This window comes from Sphaeramia orbicularis, chromosome 24, assembly GCF_902148855.1.
Source record: "Sphaeramia orbicularis chromosome 24, fSphaOr1.1, whole genome shotgun sequence".
In the NCBI taxonomy this organism is placed as follows: Eukaryota; Metazoa; Chordata; class Actinopteri; order Kurtiformes; family Apogonidae; genus Sphaeramia; species Sphaeramia orbicularis.
This window is the reverse complement of record NC_043979.1, coordinates 42,886,936-42,912,314: the sequence shown is the minus strand read 5'-3', so window position 1 is coordinate 42,912,314 and position 25,379 is coordinate 42,886,936. Positions and strand designations below refer to the sequence as shown.

The window sequence follows — 25,379 nt, the reverse complement described above, 5'->3', positions numbered from 1 at the left end:
TTATGACTATGTTGCATATGAGCACTCTAAATCCATATTTCTAGAGTTAGAATCAGAACCTTGGTCTAAAACCAGAAATACAAACCCACATAAATCAGACATAAGACAAAAAGACAGCACACTCTACATCAACACATTGGCCACAGTAGTTAAAATAATAGAAATCCATCTTACATCATTTCTAAGGAAGGATAACCTCTAAAACAATCAGCACATGGATTATGCATATACAAATTTATGACCTATTGATGGGTACCCTGTTAAATCCTTTCTAACCTTGAGCGAAGGCCTCTTGTACGTCACCTCCGACCCCGGCGAGCGAGTCCTGAGGAGGGAACATGTGGGCATGAGGAGACGCGGCGCCGACTGAACGGACGGCCGATGGACTCGGGCGAGAAGGAGAAACATGGGAAGAACCGGCTGCCTGCACCTGAAACACAGATTTATGAGGAATTCCATCATTTATGCACTGCAGAAAATATACAGAACAATTCTTCACAATTCAACAAACAATACAACGCAACTAAAATATTCATGCATGCTAAATTTTACATTAGAAAGTGTTATGACATAGTGACCTGCTCAGACATAGAGCTGTGATATGAAATGATATATATATTAATATCACATATTTTCTGTGAATTTCAGTGAATACATTATAATATTTCTTGACCACAAGGAAAGGCCTGTTTGTTATTACAGTTTGGGGGCTATGAGGGCTCTGCAGAACCACATGAGGCTCTGAAAAGGTTCATTTGTACCCTCCACTATTGTTCTGGAGCAGGGGTAAAAGTTCTCAGAGTTGTTTGTCATCCGATGGAGATGTTTTGCAAAGGGGGTATTTTTCTCCACATTGGGCGTAAAGCATTTTAGGTCACAAAAACTGAAATTTCTGGTGTGTGTGTATCCATATGCTCAGGGAAAACACGGAGACTGCTAAAGAATGGCGTCTCACCCAGTTCTCCCCATGTCTGTTATTACCTCTGCCAAAGAGGTTATGTTTTTGCCGGCGTTGGTTTGTCTGTCTGTCTGTGTGCAAGATAACTCAAAAAGTTATGGATGGATTTGGATGAAAATTTCAGGAAATGTTGATACTGGCACTAGGAACAAATGATTAAATTTTGGTGGTGATCGGCGGGGGGGGGGGGGGGGGGGGGGGGGGGGCAACTGATCTGCCTTGGCAGAGATCTGCACTCTCCAAGTGCTTTTCTAGTTGTTTTGTGTAATGAAGCTGGACCTTAAACATCAAATCCAGGTGTGTAAATCAGTACATGACTTGAAACCCAGGTTTAACTTTAACGCACTCTTTGCACTGCTTCCCATGATTATTGCGTTGCTGGTATACGGTTAGTTGTGTTTATGTTTGAGCCTACTTATGGAACAGTCTATGGTATTTGCAAAGCACAGATTGCTGGTCTATATCAGACTTTTCGTATGCCAAAGCATTTAAATGTGATGCAAGTGCTGAGTGGAAAAAATACTAAATATGTCATAAGGAGTGAGATTTGAGACCCAGCGAAATAAACAGTCTATAATATGAAATGGCAACATACATATAATCATATCACACAGCCCTACTGACAGAGGAAGAAAACTTACTGCCTGTCGTTGTTCCTCATCCTAAATGGTGACAACATGGACAGTTGGGAAAAAGTGAGGGGAGAAAGGGTGGAAAAGCAGACGTCAGATACAGTCAGAACTAACAGGAGGAAACAGCAGAGTGTCTGGAGGCAGAGGGAAAAGTGAGGAAAGTAACAGTCTGAAGAGATGTGTGGAGCAAAACAGAAACGTTGCCCTCTAGTGTGTGTGCGGCTACGTCATGGCTTTGTGTATGGGTCACCTTGAGCAGCTTCATCAGTCCCTCGAGCTGCACCATCAGCTCCCTCCTGCTCTCCTGCAGAGACGACATCCTCTGCTCCAGCTCGTCTTTCCTCTGCCTGAGACGCACAAGAACACAACAGCTTTACAATCAGTGTACATTAGAGCCTGTCAGGGGGTAAGGAAAACAACACATCAGCACAGAGGAAAAAGGTGGGGTTTAACCTTCAGTAAAATTATGTCAAAAATATACGAGGGTGAAGTTAGCAAATTGAACCATGACATTTGTTCTCTTGAATATCTGCAGATTTTATATAATACAGATGCTCTTCCATATTTACAAAGTCCTCACACATGGCAGTGGTTTGTCAGGAAGCTTAGAAGGTGGGTATTTGAGGAAATCAGATGGCATATCCCCACCACAAAGTCAAAAAGTGGTTCTTGTTAGTGACGATACTTTATGCCACTTCTCCACTGACTGTATTGGCTCAACTCGCCACAACTCTGCATGTTTTTTTTGCCGTTTCCAGTGAGTGAGAGGAGGGATCGGCAGGTACTACCAGACAATTCTTAGAATAATCTTCACTGGTTCCAAGACCGTCAACGTGATATTATACGTGACATATTTTACAGAGTCTCTGTGCTTTATGTCCTCACAGGTTTTCCCTGGATCATCTCTGCACCTGCTGCTGTGGTCCTGCCTCTCCCCTGCCTCCATCATCAATATTCATTTATGCATATAGTTGTGACAGTGTTTATTATACAGTTACATGAATGGTAGAGGTTTCTATTATTGGTCCTAACAGCTGCAGTAGTAGTATATCCACTGTTAGTACTTGCATTTGGAATAGTAGTGTTAGCAGCTATGGGTATTTGTACTACTACTAGTTATTAGTAGTTATACAAACAACTAGCAACAGCAACTATAGGTAACAGCAACTCTAGTTCTTAACAGTTGTAGTTCAGTATGTGCCCCCCAAACATAGTCTCTCTTTCTCTGTCTCTATCTTTAACCCCAACTGGTCAAGACGAGCATCCTCCATAGAGGATTCTGTTGGGTGTCTGTGAATGGGTTTAAGAGTTTGGATTAGATCAGTAAAATGTCATGAGATAACTTTTGTTATGATGTGGCGCTATATAAATAAAATTTGACTGATGGATTTATTGATAAAAATAATTAGGTTGCACAAGTGTTTGGCTGCAAATGTAAAAATAAATCCAAAAGAAAGAAGAGAATGTATACCATATTGATATTTACGCTAATATAAATATTTACTACTGCTTTATCACTCAGCCCTCAATGACACCTGTTTCATACATTCATTCATTTTCTGAACTGCTTAATTCTCAATGTTACCAACTAGCATCAGAATTGAACTCCAGACCTTTTTGTTGTGAGATGGCAGTGCTAATCACTGTACCATTGTTCCGCACCTTCATTCACACATTTCAGAAAAAAAACATTCTTTTATTTGCATGAGTTGTTATGAAGTCATAAATAAAATAACAGGCTATTGTTAATTAGGTTTTTAACAACAGAATTATCCCTGAAAGAGGTGCAAAAAGGCAACAGACCAAGTGCTAGCATTGACAAATAAAAACCATCCGGCAGACAAAGCAAACCAGGAAGTAGCAAATGGCCACTGGTTGGAAATCTTTCATATTTTTGCGTGGTTTCTTGGTTTATTTCAGATCAGACGGGTAAGAAAAAGTTACAGGTTAAGTAAAAAACCCACCAGGTAACAAAACTCCCAGAAGGACGACAAATTCTGACCAATACTAAACTGTCACCTTCTAGGGTTTCAACCCTGAACTCGATACTGTTAAACCAGATCAAAACCAGGAGACAGGTGTTTACAGTATGTTTTCCAGGCAGTATGTGGTCTGGATCAGAGTTTAAAGGAGATTAAACTCTTGTCCTCCCTTATTGGCTTCCATTCACACAGTCAGATATGAGAAAAAATAAGCAAGAAAATCCAGAATGTAAGTCATGATCCAGCTCCAGGTTGTTATGGTCTCACATGAAGCCGTCAACAGTGTGTTTGACAGAAAGTTCAAAGTGACAGATTTATCCTGTACCATTGTTTTATGATGAAAGATGGTTTTTATTGATGGGAAACACTCTCGTGAGTAAAACTTCGTAAAATAAAGAAAACATTGTATATTCTAATCAAATATTTTTTCCAAAAATGACATACATTTGCTACAATTTTCATAACTTAAAGCTACTATGTGTAGATTTGACTTTGGCGCCCCTCAGTGGTTATATCCAAGAAATCTTATTTTTCAATTTTTTTCCTTTTTTAATTATTAAATTTTTACAACTTTTAAGTGTGTTTTATTTTCACACTAATGTTTCATCAATTATGGCACTATAACCATATTTTGTGCTCACTCTATGCCAATTACATATGAAGCTTTTGTGATTAATTTCTTTATTTTAATACAATTTGAGGCATTTTTCTTACATGAAATTTGCTCAGTTTTTCCATGCTTGGTCATTTTTGGAGTCACAGTGCAAAAGTTCCATTATTCCCTTTCAGTATATTGTAATTCAAGTGTCCTGAGAGGAAATAAGAATCCTTGCCACTTCAATGGACTGCCTTTTTAGGCTGAAGATAATGTTTTTTATGAAAATTTTTTCAGACAGGCGTGTCAGACATGCTTCTAGTTTACTTCATTACACAACATGATAGCTTGGAAATGTGTCATCTCTTTTCTATAGAAATGTGTAACTGTCAAGTTCATCTACTTTCAAGTTCAGCCTGTAAATGTAGACAAGAGTTGCACAAGGAGTGTGTGTTTTTTCAGTTATTTCAACTAGAGCTGGGCGATTCAATACTTCCCGACACATACATGAATACTACTGCACATTTTGCGCTCATTAAAAACCTGCAGTTACTTCAGTGAAGTATTTGTCTAAACCAGGCAAATCAAATGACAGCCACAAAATGCAAAGATCTGCAAAATAGTGCAGAAGAGCACATAATGGGTAAAGAAGTAATGGGTAAAGTCATTTTTTATAAAAAATAAAGTGCCCGAACAACCCTCACGTGGTCTCTCTGTTATTGCTGCTTGTTGATATTACATCTGCTGCACATAGTGTTAAAAGAACTGTTTTTGAACTAGGGGAAAAAAATGACTAAAGCCATGGCTTAACCATCTTACAAAAACAAAAATTCAAACGTAGATTAAATTTGGCCATATCGCAAAGCCCTAATTTCTGCTCCTGTAGTTTTAATTTCTTTATATCCAGACAATTTCATTAACATAAATGCAATTATTTTGACAGAAATTACCAGATAAAGTGTTAGTGTTGTAAAAAAGCCAAGACCTTGTGGTTAAACTCATCCTCCATCTCACATCAGTGGAGCTGTAGTTGGTCGGGATCTCTACGTTAACACCACATTAATATCTCTTCTGCCTAATCTCCCTCCTCTTCTTTGGATTTTTTTGTTTTTATTGAAAAACAAACATGTTGGAAGTGATTTTTACATTGGCCTTTCACAAAATCCGCCGTCTGTTGCTGCCATCTGCCACAGAGCACTCTCCCTCTGTGCTGCAAAGCAACACAGCAGATTTCCCGCCAAATCTGACGCTGCAGCACCCAATACAGGAAGTGCTGTTTCCCAGACGCCGTACTTCAATACCCTTTCAAAATTATGCCTTTGCTTCAGAACAGGATTACAACAACCTCATTCCAAATGTGTAGTTTAAACCAAAACAACTTATCCTTGTGGAATCACTGCGTGAATGTGAAGCAGCATTGACTGAGCGTGTGGTGGAGGCCGGTTACCTGAGCAGGCGGAGCTCGGCCAGCAGAGTCGGGTTGGTACTACCCTTGTCAGGGCTGGGCTGGCACGCCGCGTCATGCTCTGCACGGAGACGCTTGATCTCTGCCAAGATCTCTCTGGGAAAAGAAAAACATACTGGTCAGCTCAGTGTTACATGACTGAACAGACTGAGAAGAAAGACACGCGGTTCTTCTATGGCCTTCGGGAGGTTCGTGGTGGAAAAAAGTTCTATTTATAGAGAATACCCAAATGAAATGTCGATTTGGAGAAAACAAATACAATACAGTATTAGTTGACAGGGTATAAGCAAATACTGTGTTTGTTTCTCACAGGACATGCCACACTTTGTCACTTAAAACGCCTTTCATATTTATTTTTAAGGAACATCTTGGATTGCAGTATTTCATATACACAACAAATACATTCATTTGGATTTAACTGAGTGTATAGTTCAGATTCTCCATTGGATAATTACTGCAGTGATTCATATGTTTTACCTGCAACAAATTCTTTAACCCTGTAACTGATGCTGTACCTTCTCATTTCTTAAACAACCATGAGTTTGTAGAGAGTATAAAGACTGGATGATGCCAAAATTCATTGGGCTCATCAGTTTTGTGAAACAAACATCAGTCCAGACCTGAACCCACAGAGAATCTTGGGGATGCACTGAGGAAGACTTTCCACAGTGACCCCACTCTCCATCATCAACACAAGATGTGGGACAAAAATTAATGCAGCTCTGGATGGAAATAAATGTTATGACATTGCATATACCTTGTAGTCAAAACTAAACATGATGCAATTAAATATAGTATGTGGGACTTTTTTTGGCTAAGCTGTGTAAAATAAACAGCTTTATCTCATGGGAATTTTCTAATTTTAATGAGTCTGGGGCTTGGAGCTGCAAGAGCAAAGCTGTAAAAAGAAAAATTTAAGATTGAAGATTTAGACCCACATCCTGAAACATCCGACCTCAAGTGAACAGCTCTAACCCGGCTGATCCACAGCTCCAGTGTGATCAAAGTCTGATTTATTCTAATATTCTGCGTCTGACGTCTTTCCGCTGCTCTCATTCAGCACCACATAAATGAAGTACAACTAGTATATGTTGGACTTTCACTACATGACATCAAAGATCTTTGTGTTCAGGCTGTTGAAACTATGGGTATATATGGTGTGCATCCCAGACCGTGACTGGATTTGATAGGGCCTGGCTTTAGAGCCGTCCACATGTGATCAGATTTGCCAGGACAGGTCTGAACAGGGCCAGAGACAGTCCTGTAGGATGTGGAATAAATGACGACGTCTGTGAGGGAAATCACTCACTGTGGTCCATGATTTACTGAGGTCACCATGTTATAGTGCATTTATACCATTTATACACCATTTACATGTCTGTATTAACTCTTTAAGTGCCAGACAGTTAAGGGGCTAATAAGCCTTAAAAGTGCCACAGAATTTGGCCGTTTTTCAGTATTTCGCGTCGTTTTTATAATATTTGAAGAATCCTGCAGGAAACCGCTCGGTAACATCCGACCGATTGCTAATTAGATTCAAAACGCACCGGACGCAGCCGATTCATTATTGATCGTAATTTGCACAATTCATAATAATAATAATAATAATAATAATAATCTTTATTTATATAGCACTTTTCATACATTAAAAACTGTAGCACAAAATGCTTTACATATCAGTTTAAAAATCAGTACCGCCCCCCACCCACACCCAACCACTCACCCGCACACACACACACACACACACACACACACATATACATGCAAACCCACAAGCTCACACATACTTAAGAAGACTGACTGAGCACGGGTAGACCAGAACAAAAATGTACAAGTAAAAGTAAAACATCAATTTAGAAGGCGCTGTCTCAGGGAGCTGTCCGCACCAGGAGGCAGCCGCCGACCCCGGCGACCAGGCACCAGCAACACAGCCCCGCATCCCAACTAGTGGGAGAGGGCCAAATGGGACCCCCACCCACCAGAAAGGAGCGGACCCCAGTGAGAGAAGGCGCCACAGCCCCCGGAGTCCACAGCCGCCCCCCGGCATGGAGGGCTCCCTCTGATGAAACACCGGAGAATAAGAAACATTAAAAAGATATAAAAATATTATTCGGTCGTGTGACCTCAAATTCCCGTCTGCTTGGTCTCAAAAGGGGGACACAGAAAGAACGTCATCGAAATGTGAGAAAGAAATGGGGGTGGATGGTTTGTTTGTACACAAATATGGCGTGTTCTCCAAAGCCGATCTGATCGGCCCGTGGCACTTTACAGGTTGTTTTCGTAAAGCCGATTTAATCGGCCCATGGCACTGAAAGTGTTAATAGTGTGATAGTGAGGCAACAGTTTTATTGTCCTGTAATGTATGCCTGGTTCTTTCTTTGATTTTTTTATTGTGTTTGGTTACTATCATTTTTTCCCCTTTTTCCTTGTGTATTTTTTTATTGGTGTTTCTTTTTCTGTATGCTTTCATATTAGTAGTATAAAAATATTGTTTAAAACAGTGTCGTATGATGCACTGTGAAAAGTAATGATGGTTTCATGGCCACTACTTCCTGACAGAAATCCCATAATGCAGTTCAGCACATTTTAGCGATATGAAACCTTCCATGATTCCATAGTTGACTGGTTTATGAAGCAAATTGAGGGTTTATTATTATATAGTAAGCAGTAAATGAGGGGAAGAAAACCACTCTCAGCCAAATTCATCTAAATAAAGGAACAGTTTGAACTTTCATACCTGTTTTTGCTCTCCAGCTGAGCAATCAGCTCCCTCTTCTGTTTGTTCACGTCAAAATTAATGCTTCGGTTTGGTATTACCTGGAAAACATAGAAAGTGTCACAATTTGTTTCTCAGTCTCAAGGATCCTTGGTCGTCACTTCCTTTGTAGAACAGACCAGAGTCCTTACATCTGATCAATTCCGTCATGAATGGACCAAGATCAGAAAAAGTCTGGCCTCATTTCATTACAATTCTACCAACTATGCAGCCTTATATGCAATGAACAGAAAAAGGTCTTATCCACTCACTCCTGCCCCGTCTGTTTCAGCCAGTCGGGAGGTGTAACGGGCGATCAGTTTATGCTCCTCATCTTGTCTGCTTGGACTATCCACACTCCTGAAAGCAAAAAAAGCAAAAGAACCTTCACCAACCTGTCACAGGAAAATGGGTAACAATTCAGTATGACCAAATATGACAAATCCTCACTCATAGTAGCTTAAATCTTAACATTTTCAGTAAACTCGACAGACGGTATTTATGTTTTTATTTTTCCTTCCTAAACCTTGGTTTGATGAGATGTTTCACAACTTGTTGTGCAGACCGTGTGTTTAATAGACACAGATCAGCAGCCGCCTGACACTGAAATGTTGTTAACAGTCTGTCCCACGACTAAATTAAGTGGATGCTGGAGACATGATATTCAAATGTCTGTTGGTGTAAATTATACTTGATTGGACAAATGAAGACGCACAGCAAAAGGTTTGTTTTTAAAATATTTTCTCTAACTTATTTAACCAAAGTAAATCAACCCTTACATGCTTTCTCTGTCTTCAATGTGTGGTCTGGTTCAGATCTGACCCTAGAATGCCCTTAAAATGAGCACCTGAGCCAAATTTAATCTATTTAAAATCTATGAATATCCCCTTTAACATTAAGAAAAAGGGTGGTTTATCCTCAGTGAATGATTCAGAGAGAAGGAGGGATGTGTTTTCTAGGTTTTACAAGTGGTTAGTTTTGGTTGTTGAAACAGACAATTACAGTCCATTTTAGATTTAGTTGAACTTTAGAGCTTCAGTGTGCAAAAACCTATAGAACTTGTACAGGAGTATACAAGATATTTTGCTTTTTGCACATTTTTGGTCCTTAAATTTCAGACTAACAGAAGATCATTTAGGTTATTTTCAAGTATTAACTGTTAAATGTGATTCATATAGTAACATAATCCCATAAACGTAAGCACTTGTAAACACAGAATCTCACCGTGGGCTGCCCTGGAGGCGATTCACATAAGCAGCGATCAGAGCGTGTTCCTCGTTCATGCGCTGAGCTGCTGCCAGGCTGCGTCACAGAAAAACACACTGATGACATTCACATCTCACAACTTCAGCAGCTTTATTCACACTGACAGCCGTGTCTTCAGTGGTTGTAGAAGATATTCTGCATGTTTATGTGCTTCACTGTAAATATCTTCATGCTTACTCTTTAGATTGATGTTATTTTACATATTCTGCCAAAGGCGTTTATTAACATGTATCAGACTTTCCAGGTACTGTCAATCAAGTCCCACACTGATTTCTAATCATTGTCTCTGATTCATAAATATTCAAAACAACTCAATGAAACTGGAAACCATCATGAATCATAATGCATATCGGGGGTTACCAAAGCCTTTCAGCTCGAGACCAGAAAAATATGCAAGAAAGAACCTCTTCACATCTTCCATCGTTACAGTAATGTTGAATTAAATATATGAATTTGATCTTTTTACATCTTTTTTATACATTAACAAGTTTTTGCATCTTTTGCAACATTTCTGTTAGGTTACATGACTTTTTTACTGGTTATGTTGTTCTTCTTTTGTCTCTTCATCTTATTACTTTTTCGTCTTTTGCATTTTCTTCGATGTTTTCATGTTAGTTTCATTTTTGTCTTTTTACGTCTCAGCACCATTTTCGTGTTGTTACATCTTTTGTATTTTTTTCTTTTTAGTTTTTGCGTTTATTTTCCTTTGTTCTCATCTTGTTACATATACATTTAAATAAGCTTTTCCTAGTTATGTAATTCTCATCTTGTTGCATCTTTTTGTCTCGTTATATTCTTTTCATCTTGTTAAATCTTTCACATCATTCTTGTCTTTTGTGTCCTTTAAATCGTTTTTGTATTGTTACATTTTTCACACGTTTTAAGTGTTTTGGATTTGTTATGTCTTTTACAACATGTTCGTACTGTTACATCTTCTGCATTTTTGTCTCTTTATATTGTTTTTTTTACTTACTCTTGCTACATCTTTACAGCTGATGCTTCTCCTCTGTTTTTTCCAGGACTTCAATTTGCCTGATCAGTGGTGTTACTTCCTGAGCAGAGCACTGCACATGTGCTGCTAAATCTAGTCTGATCTCTGATTATCTGAGTAATCTTCAATCTGGTGTCTTTAATCAACACATATTAATAAATGACAAGTAAATGTAAGATCAAACTTCCACTGTAAGGATCTCCACTCCAGCTTGGTGATGCTGTCAAAAATTAAATCTGTTTGTTTTTTTCAATGTTATACATGATTTTGTTTTCTGACCAAAATAACTAAAGATAAAACACAAACACATTTACATCTAATATATAACAAGAAGCAAACAGGTTGCATTTAGAAACACTATTCAGTAAGAAAGATCTTAAGTGGAATAAGCTTGATTTTGCAATTTAGCCATTTTTCTCTGTTCACTGTTTACTACAAAGTACTGCAACTAACATTTATGTCAATTGTTGATTTATCTATTGATTATTTTCTTGATTAATCCATTGATTGTCAACGCCAGTAAATGTCTTGTTTAGCCCAAAACTTAAAAAATATCCAGTTTACTGTCACAGAGGAAGAAAAAAATGAAATTTAAGAAGCTGGAATGAGAGAATGGTGATATTTTTCTTTCACAGATGCAGTAAAAGTTAAAAGACTGTTTTTGATTCATTTGAACACTGACAATTGATCACTACAGCTCTATTTTTTCCTCAGATCTAAGCAAGAAATTAAATTAGACACCATTTAAAAGTGTAATTTGAAAAGGAAACAGTATGTTCAGGTTTAATGATGTATTTATTATCCATGTAACTACTGTTTTAGCTCTAAATTAGCGACTTTAAACATACAGTGATACAAAATAAACTTAACTCTCTATACCTCCTGGTTGACTCGGGTCCTGCTGAGGACAGCAACATGGCCTCGCTGGGGTTTCCAATAGGCTGGGAAGGGCTACACACACAAAAACACACAAAATGTCCATATGAGCAGCAGTGCAAACACAAAGCAGTGATAACAACATTAATTGATTAAAACACACAGGTCTGCCGATCACAAAACACTCGAGTCCATTCATGCGATTCAGACAGGGCAAAGGTCACCGGAGGGAAAGAATGAAAGAAAAAAAACCCCGAAATAATTCAGACAAGAAATAGCAAATCACCTCATGTACTCACATCTGTGCTAAGTGCAGCCCCTGTGTGCTGGCCTGAATTCAGACCTGGTGCTTAGAGGTCTGTAATGATCCGGTATGCGGTCGTTTGGAAAATCAAACACTTTCGAGTCTACCACAAGGGGCGGGGCCACCAAAATGGGCAGCCCAAGAGGTGGGGCTTTATTTTTTATTTTTCCACAATATCCAAACTTCTTGTGTACACATAACTCTACCAGTGATAACAGAGGACAGGGCTATTCTGTAGAGTCTGAGTATGTTAAGAGTCAATGTTTCATGGTGTGTAATATTTAACTTTCTGTAATGAAAACCAACCTTCGGCACATTGACAGACTCAAATTCCACATAGAACTACTGCTGTACTGACGAAGCAACGATTGGATGGAACTGAATATGATAATTCAGCGAAAATGTATTGGTTAAAGCTGCATACAATGTCAGCCTCTGCAAATATATAAAAGAGAATCTGCAATTTAACTAAATCAGAAAAGTGAGAACATGAAAATTGATTTTGTGTGTGGAATCTGATTATTTGCACTCATAATAAACCTCATCATAGCCTGATTTGTAGAAGAGGGGAAATAATTAAATTAAATTAAATTAAATGAAAATGGACAATAAAGTGTGTTGACTCATGATACCATTTGAGACAAAACTGTTCACAAAAATTTCAATACGACTTCTTTATTTAACTTGTTTGCTGTTGAAAAATGAAAATACTGTTATAAATCTGGATAAGGCAGTATTCTGTGGGCGCCGCTAAGTATGTGACATGCAATAAAACACTCTGTTATTATTCTAAATATGATAATATTGTGAATTTGACAGGTGTCATGTAAACAGCATATTCCATTGGGCTATACAGCGCAAAAGAATATGGACTCTCCAAAGAAGAGTCCAGATTTTTGGTCAGAAGGAGAAACAGCCATGCTGGGTTTTTGGGGTCGGAAGTGACCATATTTGGCCAAACAGGGTGGAGCTACAGAAGTGTGATAAAGTAAATGAGACCAGAAATGAGTCTTGGAAAAAAATACTGACTTAGTACTTAAGACAGAAGTTCAATTTAAGTTTAATAAGCATCTAGTGGCCATCGGCGGTATTACAACTTTAAGATGCGTCATTTTGTTGCCAAGGTCGTTAGTTTCTTATTCAGTCTTCTTCACCTTTGTTTCAATTTGCTGAGTTTTGTACCACTTGCATTTTTACCAAATGCAAGTTTGTTTTTCTGAATAATCAACACTGCGATTATATATGGTAGCAACAGGATAGATACATGCTAAATATTCCCAAATTCCCCAAAATTCCTGTACTTACACATGACAATAAAATTATATTTCTGATCAGGTACTATGTGTTTTTTTTGCTTTAGCCTTTGGTTAAAATCACTCAAATATTTTTCATAATTGCTTTGTCATTCAGTAGTATTTCATAGTGTTCATGTATGTGCAATAGAATATTTTGTCGTCTTACACTATGTTGGAAAGGTTCAGGGTCCTCTCGGGTTCCTCTGGGTAAACCGGGTGGGAGGTTTCCCTGGATGACACGCAGCCCAGAGTCCTGCTCAGGGCTCGACCAAGTTTTGTCGCTGATGATTTCTGCACACAAACATGAAAACGACACCTTTTCAATTTCTAGCTTTTGTTACTGTATTTATCGCCTGCACTGTGGACACAAATGGAGTTGCCAGAAGTAGATGTGCATCCCTGGCAGATGAATTAATGGCCCAGTTGACACATGTCATGTCATGTCACATGCTACATGAGGCAGCAGCTGTAACTGTGAGATTTGGTCTAACAGTAAAGCGAAGCCCAGAAATGGAGAATAAAATGTCTTCTAACGCTGAGTCTACTGAGGATGATTAAGATGATTTTTCCAAAATAAGAGGATTCTGTCAGACGGTTAAGGGGCTGCACTAGTGTAGAACGTCATCCTGAAACATTAATAAGGCAAATTATACCAAGATTTGAAGATGAATAATTGAAGAACAGTTCTCTTCTATTAATACATAATTTCTTGTTTGAGAACATTTTTGCTTCAGGCTACAATATTATGGTTATTTTATTACTATGCTACTGCTTCTACTGATACATCCTAATTAACAGAAAATGACTGGATGAGAACACTACAAATAACAAAATAAAGTGTATGAGCTGTTGGGCCATGTGATGACAACACAGCAGCTTCAGATTCTACAAATCGGTGACTTCAACTGGGGGATGAACACCATTTTTTCATGGTGTTCTGATGGAGAGCGCTTTTTAAAGCTGAGTCTGCTCTGTATGATTTTGTTTAGTCCCAGACAAAATCCAATTAAACATAGTGATGTCTTCAATCAAATGTTAGTTCTCCATTACATAGTCAAAGTGGTTTGAAGATATTTCCCCGTCTTGCAACCATAGAATTTAACTACAGCACAGTGTGTGTGCTGCTACCACCTACATAACTTATACCCCGACCACAATAATGCAGATACTTTGCAAACTGGATATGTTTGGACACATGCTTGCATGTTAACGCCATTTTAGGTCACAAAAATAAAGATTTGATAAATTCTGGTTTGTGTGTATACATATGTTTAGATTGTAAAATGATGACATTGGCATTACATCCCATTTTCCTCATGGCTTTTGTGTGTTTGGGTAATGAAGCTACACCTGAAACATCAAATCCAGGCGTATAAATCAGTGTATGACCTGTGGTAGATCAAGGTCAGCACTGACACCTTTGGAGGATGGACCAGACTGGTGTTATGGACAAATCCACACCATGTAAAGAGCAAACGTCCACAACCAACACTTGTAAACTGAGTCTACAAGTGAACTTGTTGCTGCGTCACCTTCATGACAGATGAAAGCCTCTGCACTTGCAGTGCCTAGTATTACCCATTTTTAGTAAAATGAAGGTCGTGTGGACAGAATTTGATCTGTTTAGAAAAATATCTGTGTTACTGTGGACAGGGTATAACTGCATGTGATTGCTATGCAATGTATTTATTTATTTTTACCCATTTTTAGGTTTCTGTCTGTAAAAACTATAGGTTTGGAGATAAAAAGACGTGACCACAGTAACTCTGAGATCCCTTTTAATTACTTGAAGAAATATTTGTTTGGTAAATAAACAGTAAAAGCAGTTACCATACTGTTCATATCATTCTCTTCTACCAGCTGTAGTCGGACAGTTCCATCAACAGAGACCCCTGTTGTGCTGAGAAGTGTAATCACACTCCGACTCACCCAGGACGAGTGCTCCTTCATCTGATGCTGGTTGTTATGCGACCCGCTGGCATTGCCACGCCAGAAGCAGTTCTGACAGAGCTGGTAACCACGACAACGGAGGCAGCGATAGCGGAACCCTGTCATACCATTGCTACGACAATAGGAGCAGGACACGGGATGATAGACTGAGAACAGAAGAGGGAGAGAGAATCCGTCACATGTAGTGTCAGACACAACACACACAACACACTGGTGACAATCTGCAAGAAAACGCTCAGAAATAACAAATGGGATGCAGATTTTGAGACCATTTAAGATACAAAGATATTTCTGATGTTTACTGTTTGATTTACAATATAATGAATACCAACAAATCTACCCATAGGGGCAAATAACATATTAAATCATAAAATATTACCTATTTTCCCTTCATACTGACAAAGACCAATTGATGGTAGGTAATATATACTTTCATATCATGGTGAAATATCATTTTCATGCTTTAATGTGATAATTGTCCTTGGAGATCAAGAGCTATAATTATTGCGATACAATTCTCTAAAGTGATCATTTTTAGTCTTTAGGGTTAATTTTAACACAATCATATAAAACCAATGTGTTTATGTCTTGTTACTTTATTTATTTTGTTGCTCTGAAATGTTACAAGTGGTGTAAGAATACAAAAAACACACCAGCAGTCTTCCTTATTTTGTTAATTTTCTTTATTTGATCGATGCTTTCTGAGTTCTTATTTATTCGGTTAGATAAAAATAACAGGAGGGAAGTCATTTTTGGTTTTGATGTCTTCAGAATATGAACATTTAACAAACAGTAAAACATTTCAAAATCCTGTTTTGTTGCATCTTTTACATCAGTTTTAATCATGGTAACATTTTTGTCCATATTTCTAATTTACAGTTTAATAAAGGAGTGCCATTTTATTGTGTGTCTACAGCGTCTGCATGTGTGTTTGTGTGTTTACCATGCTCCACGCTGGCCATGCGATGCATCAGTGGCAGCCAAACCAGACACGGAGGAGGATCAGATACAATGTCCAGGAACATGTTGAGCATTACCCTCTTCTACATTAACAACAGCAGCAGAAACACATTAGAAACCATTCACTAACTAGAAGCACTCGGAGAGCGCAGACCTCCGCCAAGGCTGATCAGTGGCCCCCCCCCGTGGGCCCCCCCACCCCCGATCACCACCAAAATTTAATCATTTCTTCCTTATCCCATTTCCAACAAACCCTGAAAATTTCATCCAAATCTGTCCATAGCTTTTTGAGTTATGTTGCACACTAACGGACAGACAAACAGACAAACAAACAAACCCTGGCAAAAACATAACCTCCTTGGCGGAGGTAATGAATACATGGAATCTGTTTGAATCCAGAGAACATAGATAAGGTGTATAGTTTCACCTGCTGTGGGAAGCACGATCGTGCTAAGGTGTGGGTGTAGCCAAAGGACGGTCCTTCATGGACAGCGGTGGGCAGCTTGAGAGCCTCCCTCAGGAAACTGTCAAACTTAGACTGTACCAACACTCCATGGGAGTCAGACACCTGAGAAAACACATCTGCACACACACGGCAGCTTCAGTCACATCTCATCTCATTTCCAGTTTCATTCATTGAACAGATTCATGTCTCCATAGCGTGACTAACAGGCAATGTGATGTGAGGAAACAGCAGCATTGACATGTGTTTTCCACCAGGTGGCACATACGTAACATATATACATGTCTATACGTAGAAGAAATCAGTCTGACACAACTTTGCAGATACATAACCTGGCCAAAAAAAAGTCCTACACACAATGTTTCTTTAAATCACCTTTAGCCTTGACTACAGGATACATTTGCTGTAGCACAATAAATGACACAACATTTATCTCTGTTAAGTTCTGTCCCAGATCATGCAATGATAATGTTAGAGTCAGACCGCTGTGTAAAATCTTCTCCATTACATCTCACAGCTTCTCAGTGTGGTTCAGGTCTGGACTCTGTGGCGGCCAATTCATAAGTAAAAATGATGTCTCATGTTCAAGAACCACTCTTTCTTTTGGGCCTGATGAATCCTGGCATTATTCAATCTTCATTTCTTCAACAAACTGAGAGTTGTTTGTGAAAGGAGAAGCTACTCACCACATCAGTTCTGACCATAAATAGTTATATTAAGCTGCCAGTAACAATGTTTTGTCTTCGGTTCTCACTCAAGAAGAAAAATCAGCCCTTTCACTTTGACATTTATCATGATGATTATTGAAAACAACTGACATGTTTCATTTTTATCATAATACACCATTGCCCATAAAGTCGAAATAAAACATTCTTGCCTCTTCACATGAAGTGGTGGTGACAATATGATTTATTCTTGATATATAAAGTGCAACTGGAACTCAGTATGAAATTACTGCATCTGGTCAAAGGTGACTGCAGATAAAAAGCAGAATGTGTCTTAAACAAAATTATTCCAACTTTAGGGACAATAGTGCATTTAAAATGAACAGGAACAAAATGTTTTACAAGCTGTCGGTGATGTATTCCAATATTTTTGGCCATATAGAATGTGAGCAATCGTTTTACTTACACTTTTGTGACGTGTATGATCTAAATGCATGTCATAATGTTTTCTTTTTCCTTTTTGCTCTGAAGGAATTTATTCAAGATTAAGGGTGAACTGCAATAAACTGATGAAAATAAAGTGCCATTCTAGTACTATTACTACGAACAATCTCTTAAAGTTAATGTTGACTCTTATCAATATCCCTGTCTCTGCTTTATAGCCATCCTATCACACATAGCGCCTAGCATTAGCAAATAGACAGTAGCACATTAGGAGCAGCGAGCTGCCATTGAAGGCACTCTGGGACCAACTCCATGCCTTCATCAGCAGAATTAACCCTTACATATCCGTTTTTGATAGCGAGGGAAAGCAGGGGACTCAAAGGAAACCCACCCAGTGCAGAGAGAACAGGTCAACTCAAACCTCAATCCAACACAGAACTTTCTGGCTGTGGGTTTAAGCGTTAACCACTATGTGACCACACTGCTAACGCCTCTTCCTTTTACACTTCTATCTTTAAGTCCACTCATTCATCCTTGATTTCTCGGCACTGGCCATGCCCTTTTATATGATTTATGACAGACTCTTCTCAGCTGATACTCACAGCGAAGTTTATCAATCAGTTTTCCTCCACAAAGCATGGACAGCATGGCCTTCACAGAGAGCACAGTCAGACGTCCTTCTGGATCACTGGAACATAGACAGATCACCAAGTAGAATGTTTTACTCATTTTTTTTGTGCATCTGAGAAGGTGGAGTTTACAAAATACAGTTTTCCATCTCTGTTTGTACCTGTCAACGGCAGCCAGTATGAGCTCAACCAGCAGGACGGTGCTTTCTCGTGGGTTAATGGTGTGTGTGGTGGGCAGGCGTTTGCCGAGCTGGTTGAACAGGGAGGACACCAGGTTCTCCAAACGGATCACGGAGATGCCGGCGTGCAGCTCCACAGCATTAAGACCAGCGTCCCGCACCGCCTCGATCACGTGATATATGTCGATCAAATGCACTGAAGTAAGAAGAGCAAAAACTTTTAATGAACTGCCATCTCATTTGACTAAAACCTCCATATTGGTGTCAAAGAGCTGACTCACAGTTGCATCTCTTCTGTATAAACCTCAGTTTGCATGCTGTTCGGTAAGTAGACAGACAAATGGCATCCAAGTTCTGCTCCCCTGTGACAAAGAAAACAACAATCTGATGTAGCAATAATGAAAATAATAACCAACTTCCTCAAACTCAGACCACAACAATGCTTGATTCGTCACACTGCTCCGGACAGAGTTACATAACTGACATTTTTTCCTCTCTTACGTGGAAGTTTTTCTGATTTGTCTTCAGGTCACTCACCGAGCTCAATCAGGATCTGTCTCCCTTCTGCTCCAGCTGTCCCCAGGGTCCCCCTCCCTCGCTCTCTCTGGCTCCCCTCCTCCATCACCATCCTGCAAAAACGCAAAACAGCAGGTAAACTACACATCTTAACAGCCTCATGACGCACATTAATGCTTAAATAACATCAAACAAGCTATAAGGACAACCAGATAACTTAGGTCAAAAGTTCATTATGTTGCTGCAAAAACCTATGACACTAAGAAGGTTCCTCTGCATTACTGATTGTTGTATTAGGTTTCCCTATAAAAAAGGGGGAAAAAAAAGCCTTTGCACAATGTAGTCTGTGCAAAAAGCCTGTATTCTGTGGCTGAACACATACAAAGCAGGCTTTTGGTTTTGCCTTGGTTTTCAGAAGGTTTAGGTGCTGTTTCTGTAGTTTCACATATCCACATCCATCTCCACACTTTGTTATCCCTGTCCCAGTGCTGCTGACAGATCTGGCACCGTCCACTACCGTCCTGGAGCAGTGGTAAAAGTTATCTGGGTTGTTTGACTGGTTCTTAGACGCTATGACAGTGTATTTGCAAAACAGTGTTGGTAGAGACATATTGTCTTGGCTGAACACAAAAATGTCATGGTCATTAAAATGACTAAATATCACTAAAATAAAACTGTAGATGAAAAGGCTTGTGTCATTTTTGAGGTGTAGTCACACAATGGAATATATTCTCCCTTATTCCAAGAAGCCAAACTAGACTGTTTGGCTTCTAGTATTTTCTTTATGTTTATGGAAGATTTAGGTGCTTGGTTGTTAATCTTGAAGTTCAAGAAAATGTAACACTTTTCAAAAAGAAATATACAAATTACATAATTTGCTGGTGTATATTTGTATTACTGTATGCTAGGGCTATGTTTCCTAAAATATGGCTCCTATACATGTTCTACACTTATTCTCCTGTGTGAATTCACAACAGCAAACAAACACAAATACTGTATGTGTGTTCATTTCAGAATTACTAGAAAGGTCCACAGGTTATATTAGTCATGTGCAAATAGGGCTTAAGATATTTTCTCTGTAAATGTTCATGTTGAGGTCTGACAAAGAGCAGTTGTTCTGAAAGCATCATGACTAAAATAAATTAAAATACAGCAACACTGGTGAGCAGAGTTTTTCTTGTTTTATTCTTGCTACAATGATTATCTGAAACCTAAGGAGACTCTGTGTATAGATTGATAATCTAGGCTATTATACTTTTCAATAAGACATATATGACTTAGCATACTTTTGGACAACTTTTATCATCATATATGTTTACAAAATGATTTAAAAAAAAAAACATAAGTAACATCCAAAAAGCTTACAAATAAAACTTGCTGAAGTGAACGTAAGCCCACCTGTTCTCATTTTGTTTTGTTGTGATGCTTTCTACACTGATTCAATAAGAATGTTTGTAACCTTGCACCAAAAGTGGCCTTATAATGGTAGGGGAAACCTTGTCAATGTGTATATCTTGATAATGGCCTGTTATTTAAAAGATTTTATACAGTGTATAAAGCCTTTCATTTTAATTCTGAGAAAGTTTACTCAAGATGAGTTGTTAGCTTTCACTGTAGAACTGATACTGTTATATAATCTGTTCATTATGTAATGTTGTGGTTTGACATTATATTGTACATGAATAAACCATGTTTCTTTGATGGCTGTTGTGGCTAAATGAGCACATTTCTGTTTTAGCAACTAGCACCTGAGAAGGTGTAGAAAAAACTGAGTAAAAAGTTCAGTTGAAATTTAGATGGGATCCCTAAAAATCAACAAAATACTTCTACATTTACACCACACAAAGATGCTGGCAGAAATCCGGCAGAGTGTAACTGAACTGTAACTTCAAATACTGACACACCCTTATAAAGCCAAACACACATAACAGGGCAGGCTCAAATTCATGGCCACAAGAGGATGAGGCGAGAGCTCGGTAAATAAACACATTAACAAGGGCAGCTGATGAAATCGGATCTGGAGACTGGCATTTACAAACTTAACAAGGACACAAAGAAAGAAGAAAGTAAGAGAAGAAAAGACAGGAAGGCAGAAAGAAAGAACAAGTGGATTATGTGGATTAAGCAGGATCTAATTACAAGCACAGAACATAATATGCACTTTCTTTACTGTATAATCACTTAAATACAAGAATCATTCTATTAATTCACTGTTCGAGAGGAAGCTGGCTGTTGTTAATGGAGGATGGACACAATTATAATAACAAAATTAAAATTAGCAAAAAAAAAACCAACACACTCCATTTACATTAGTTAAGAGTGGATTTTTATAATCAGCTGATATGATCCCCACCTCTTCCTCCAAAACATCAACACTGACAAGTAATGCTTTCCTGAAATTAAAGTTGTAAGTCATACATGAATCGGAATGACAGACCATCAGAGTCAAAGTAATTAGTCAATAAGTGTGGAATTTAACAGCAAACCAATTGTAATTAAAAACAATTAGAAAACTGCAAGGGATCAATTTGTCATTTTTGGGTATCATTTTCCATAAAAGTCAGTATTTCTAAGTGAGGACCCAAAATATTAACTTTCAACCACTACTGGTTTCACCTTCTGTAAGCAAGAATAGTTTGTAAATTGTTGATTAATCAGCCAAACAGAATAAGTGGTCCATCTAATATACATGCATGAAAACAGACAGTATGATGTAATTAGTAGATGGAGGAGCTGTAACGTCCCCATTGGTTTCTGAAGATCATTTTGAAGCTGGTTACTACAAGTAAGCCAAATGTTCGATTACTGACTCAGTAAAATGCCACTGTGTAACAAGATTACTTCATAGTCTTTTTAGTGGAACCTGTTAACTACAACTACAGTGGAACTATCTTTCAGGAAAATATGTGTTTCATTAAATAGAACAAAACTTCAAAAGTCTGGTTAAATAGTCAAGTGAGCTGTCAATCACACCTGTCAATCAAAAGGCAGACACAGCAGATGTCAGAGCTTCTATTCAACCTGAAATCTGATTAACGGAGGAAAAATTAAAGATGGCTAATAAATAAAACTAAATAAAAATAATGAGGACATTGGACTGAGGACTTGTTCCATTATTAACTTCGCTGTAAGTCTATGTGCTATTTAGGGCATCATCTAGTGGTCATCAGAGGTATTACAGCTTTAAGATATTTGCATAGTGGCTTCGAGGTCCTTGCCCTTGGGTGCTGATCAATCAGCTAAACAAATTAATTGATCCCTCTCTAATTTACACACATGATTCTTAAATCTCTGGCAGGGATAGAGAAACAAGACGCAAAAAAAAGAAAGCAAGCTGTCAACTGCCATCAGGTGACAGAAAAACCACCGGAGGATATGAGTCACCATGGTAACAGTTATACCACCCTGACTCCTAACTGACACACACAGACTCGCACACACAATCACAAATATTTGCATTCCTTGTACAAATGTGGTGACAAGCCAACCCCCAACACACACACACACACACACACACACACACACACACACACACACACACACACACACACACACACACACATTCCAGAAAGGATTTGAAGATTTCCCAGGAGACTTCATGCTTCATTCAGACAAAGGAAGGATTCCTCCATTCAGCTTCACTCTCTGCTACAGTCTCTTACATCTTTATACAGCTGTTTGACTGATTTCCCTTTCAGTCACTCAACACATGCACACAGCTGCTGCTTTTGACAAGTGCAAGTGCAACATTTTTGTGCTTTCCACTTACAGTGACAGCCTTGCTGAGGCCTTTGTCACCATATTTTCAGTGTAAGACAGGCTAGAAGCACAATATACAACCTCACCTTAACCGCAAAGCCACAATGGAATTAATAATAATATAAAGTATGGCAGGAGACAACAGGTAACTTTAGTGAGATTTCAAATAGACTGTGGTCATATGTGGTATTTCTACTTTATCATTAATATTAACTAGAGATGTAACGATATGAAAATTTTATATCACGGTTATTGTGACCAAAATTATCATGATTATTATTATCGCGGTATTGTTGAAATGTGCTCAAAATGTTCAAAAAGTACTTATAAACACATTGAAATAATTTAACCAAATTTTATTCAGAAAAAAATAAATAAATAAAAAATAATAAAATAACATGCACAGTGTACTTTCAGTTGGCAGAAACATTAAAATATTAACATGTAAACATCAAAATACAAATGTGCATTGAAGATGGCACCTTATGGCCATAAGAGGTAACTGTACTTTGTACAAATTGTACATAAGAACCAAGAATACTTTTCTTTACATTCAGCGCTCAAGACTAGATCTAGTCTTACAGATTTAAGAACTGATACAGAAAGAACACATGCCTTCCACTATTACTAACCGTCAGGAATTTTACCGTGATTTATCATTATACCAGTAATCGTTACATCCCTAAAATTAACAGAGTATTTAGAATATAGGGCTCTGAAGTTCTACAAAAGCTGCTCATGTACTGGATTCTGTTGTTTTCTCCACTGGACACAGCTCTAAATGAAAAGAATGGAGTTTGATGCTGAAATGGCAGTGTTTATTCTACATGGGTGAGTTTGATTATAATAACCCTAACCCTTATGAAGGTAATAAAATAATAAAGTTATTATTCACACTTTCCCTCCTGACCTTCCAGATGGAGTTCTGAACACCATGGGGCCATGCATTCAATTTAATAAAGTGAAGTATAAAGTCAGCAAAACTCAACTATATCAGCAATCATAACCATAACCACAAACATAAAGTAAGAGAATAATTTAATACCACAGAGAATAAAGGCGAGTTCATGTTTTATAGTTGTAATCATGGCCACCGTAAATTCCCAGGCAGACAAAGAGAGTAAGTAGGTGTAGATGCTACAGGCTGCAAACTCTAGGGAAATACTGTCATATAATATATGGGTCAGAGTGTACTGGGTGGCCTCATCATTCCATTAACACAGTGATGGAAGTGAAGAAATAGGAATGCAATGACCTTCAGCATCAATTCAACCTAATGGACAGGTATTCAGCTTCTACTGGTACTTGTGTTTCCAAGGCTTGTCAACTCTAATGTTACATAATAGCCCTAATAATCTTTTACAAACTCAAAAAAATCTAACTCAGAAAAAAATATTATCCATCATTCCTTAAACTGCAGCTGAGTGAGCTTTTGTGATGATTTCTATTCTGAGTTAAGTTTTATGAAGAATTATAGCGGGGCGTTTTTTCCAGCACAAGTATTGGCAACTCATCTTCTCTATTGTTTTTATTGGACTGCTGTGACGCCAAATTCTGAGTCAGCGGTTTAATGACACTTAGTGACATTGATAAAGAGGCTGTATTTATTATTTTCAGCTGCTCGTGATCTGCTTCTGGTTAGTACCAGAACATTACAGTGATGCTTTCCTAAGACAAAGTCAGGGTTTTCCCTTCTAAAGTTTGCTCACAGTAGCCAAATGAAAAGGGGAAAAATTATGCTGTCAATTTGTGCACCACAGTTTGCAGCCATTTATGGTCTTTTACGGGCACAGTTCAATCCTTTCACATTCTTTGCAGTTCACATCCTGTCATGGTTGATAATGTGATTATTATTTTTATGGCACTCAAAAATGTGGAAGTTTAGTTTAGGACATCACACTTCATCCATGAGCATATTTGTTTCACTGTTTTCTTACTAAGATCTTAGTGTAACGTCAAAACTATGACCTGTGTTAAGTCTGCGTGATCTCAGTCTTAGATGGGGATGGGTCTTAGTTTGTCATATGAGCTACTTTTCAGAGGGATCACACAGGCCCTGTCATTAAGGAAAAAAATAACAGCACTGTTAAAGCGTTCCTACTCAGTTGACATTAGTTATAAATGTCCTGCTTATTCAAGTAATGACAGTATTTTTTAACTTATAGGCTTGTAGCATTAATGAGTAACATCACTAGTACATTTCTCTAGGTTAGTGACTTTATTTCAGTCCATTTAATGCAGTACTTAAGCGTCTTTCTAAACACTGGTCCAACTTAACTTGAAGAGTTTCTATGATGTGTCATTTTGCTGCCATTGAAAGAATAATGATGAAGAATTCCATCAAGTCCATCAGCTGAAATAGAGTGAATCCAATTCACACAGATGATTTAGGGTTATGTTGGAGTGAAAACATTTTTGATTCATTATAAAACTCTGTTGGGACAATTTAGGCTACAGTCTACAGTCATGGCCAGAACATTTGGCAGAGACAAACATTTTTGTTTTATCTTCATTGCTTAATTGTTTTTCTAGCATTTTCCCCCACAAAATTCTGAGATACAATGAGAACCAGTTATTTTTATTTTAAAAGTTTCAAAGACTTTTACTGCCAAAATATTTGGTCACAACTCTAATACTGCTGTGTTTACTTCAGCTAATTATTATCAATATTCTCATAATTTTGGTCCACAATGAT

General features: G+C 38.1%; 1 protein-coding gene across 8 annotated transcripts in view; it reads right to left on the bottom strand.

Annotated features, from left to right (window-relative positions):
* Positions 1 to 25,379, bottom strand: part of LOC115415464 (dystrobrevin beta-like) — a 44,047-nt gene that overhangs the window by 6,364 nt on the left and 12,304 nt on the right. For 6 of the 8 annotated variants that reach the window (XM_030129039.1, XM_030129043.1, XM_030129044.1 and 3 more), the window contains 16 exons: positions 18,947 to 19,038; positions 18,691 to 18,771; positions 18,392 to 18,605; positions 18,204 to 18,289; positions 16,457 to 16,611; positions 16,013 to 16,112; positions 15,049 to 15,215; positions 13,286 to 13,410; positions 11,524 to 11,595; positions 9,612 to 9,689; positions 8,660 to 8,747; positions 8,370 to 8,449; positions 5,615 to 5,728; positions 1,841 to 1,937; positions 1,600 to 1,620; positions 277 to 430 (listed from right to left, as the gene is read on the bottom strand). In XM_030129039.1, the coding sequence (XP_029984899.1) occupies positions 277 to 430; positions 1,600 to 1,620; positions 1,841 to 1,937; positions 5,615 to 5,728; positions 8,370 to 8,449; positions 8,660 to 8,747; positions 9,612 to 9,689; positions 11,524 to 11,595; positions 13,286 to 13,410; positions 15,049 to 15,215; positions 16,013 to 16,112; positions 16,457 to 16,611; positions 18,204 to 18,289; positions 18,392 to 18,605; positions 18,691 to 18,771; positions 18,947 to 19,037 (1,723 nt within the window). In that variant the 5' untranslated portion in view covers position 19,038. Of the gene's footprint in view, positions 1 to 271; positions 431 to 1,599; positions 1,621 to 1,840; positions 1,938 to 5,614; positions 5,729 to 8,369; positions 8,450 to 8,659; positions 8,748 to 9,611; positions 9,690 to 11,523; positions 11,596 to 13,285; positions 13,411 to 15,048; positions 15,216 to 16,012; positions 16,113 to 16,456; positions 16,612 to 18,203; positions 18,290 to 18,391; positions 18,606 to 18,690; positions 18,772 to 18,946; positions 19,039 to 25,379 lie in introns of those variants that run through there. The other 2 variants (XM_030129046.1, XM_030129045.1) reach the window with 2 other exon arrangements.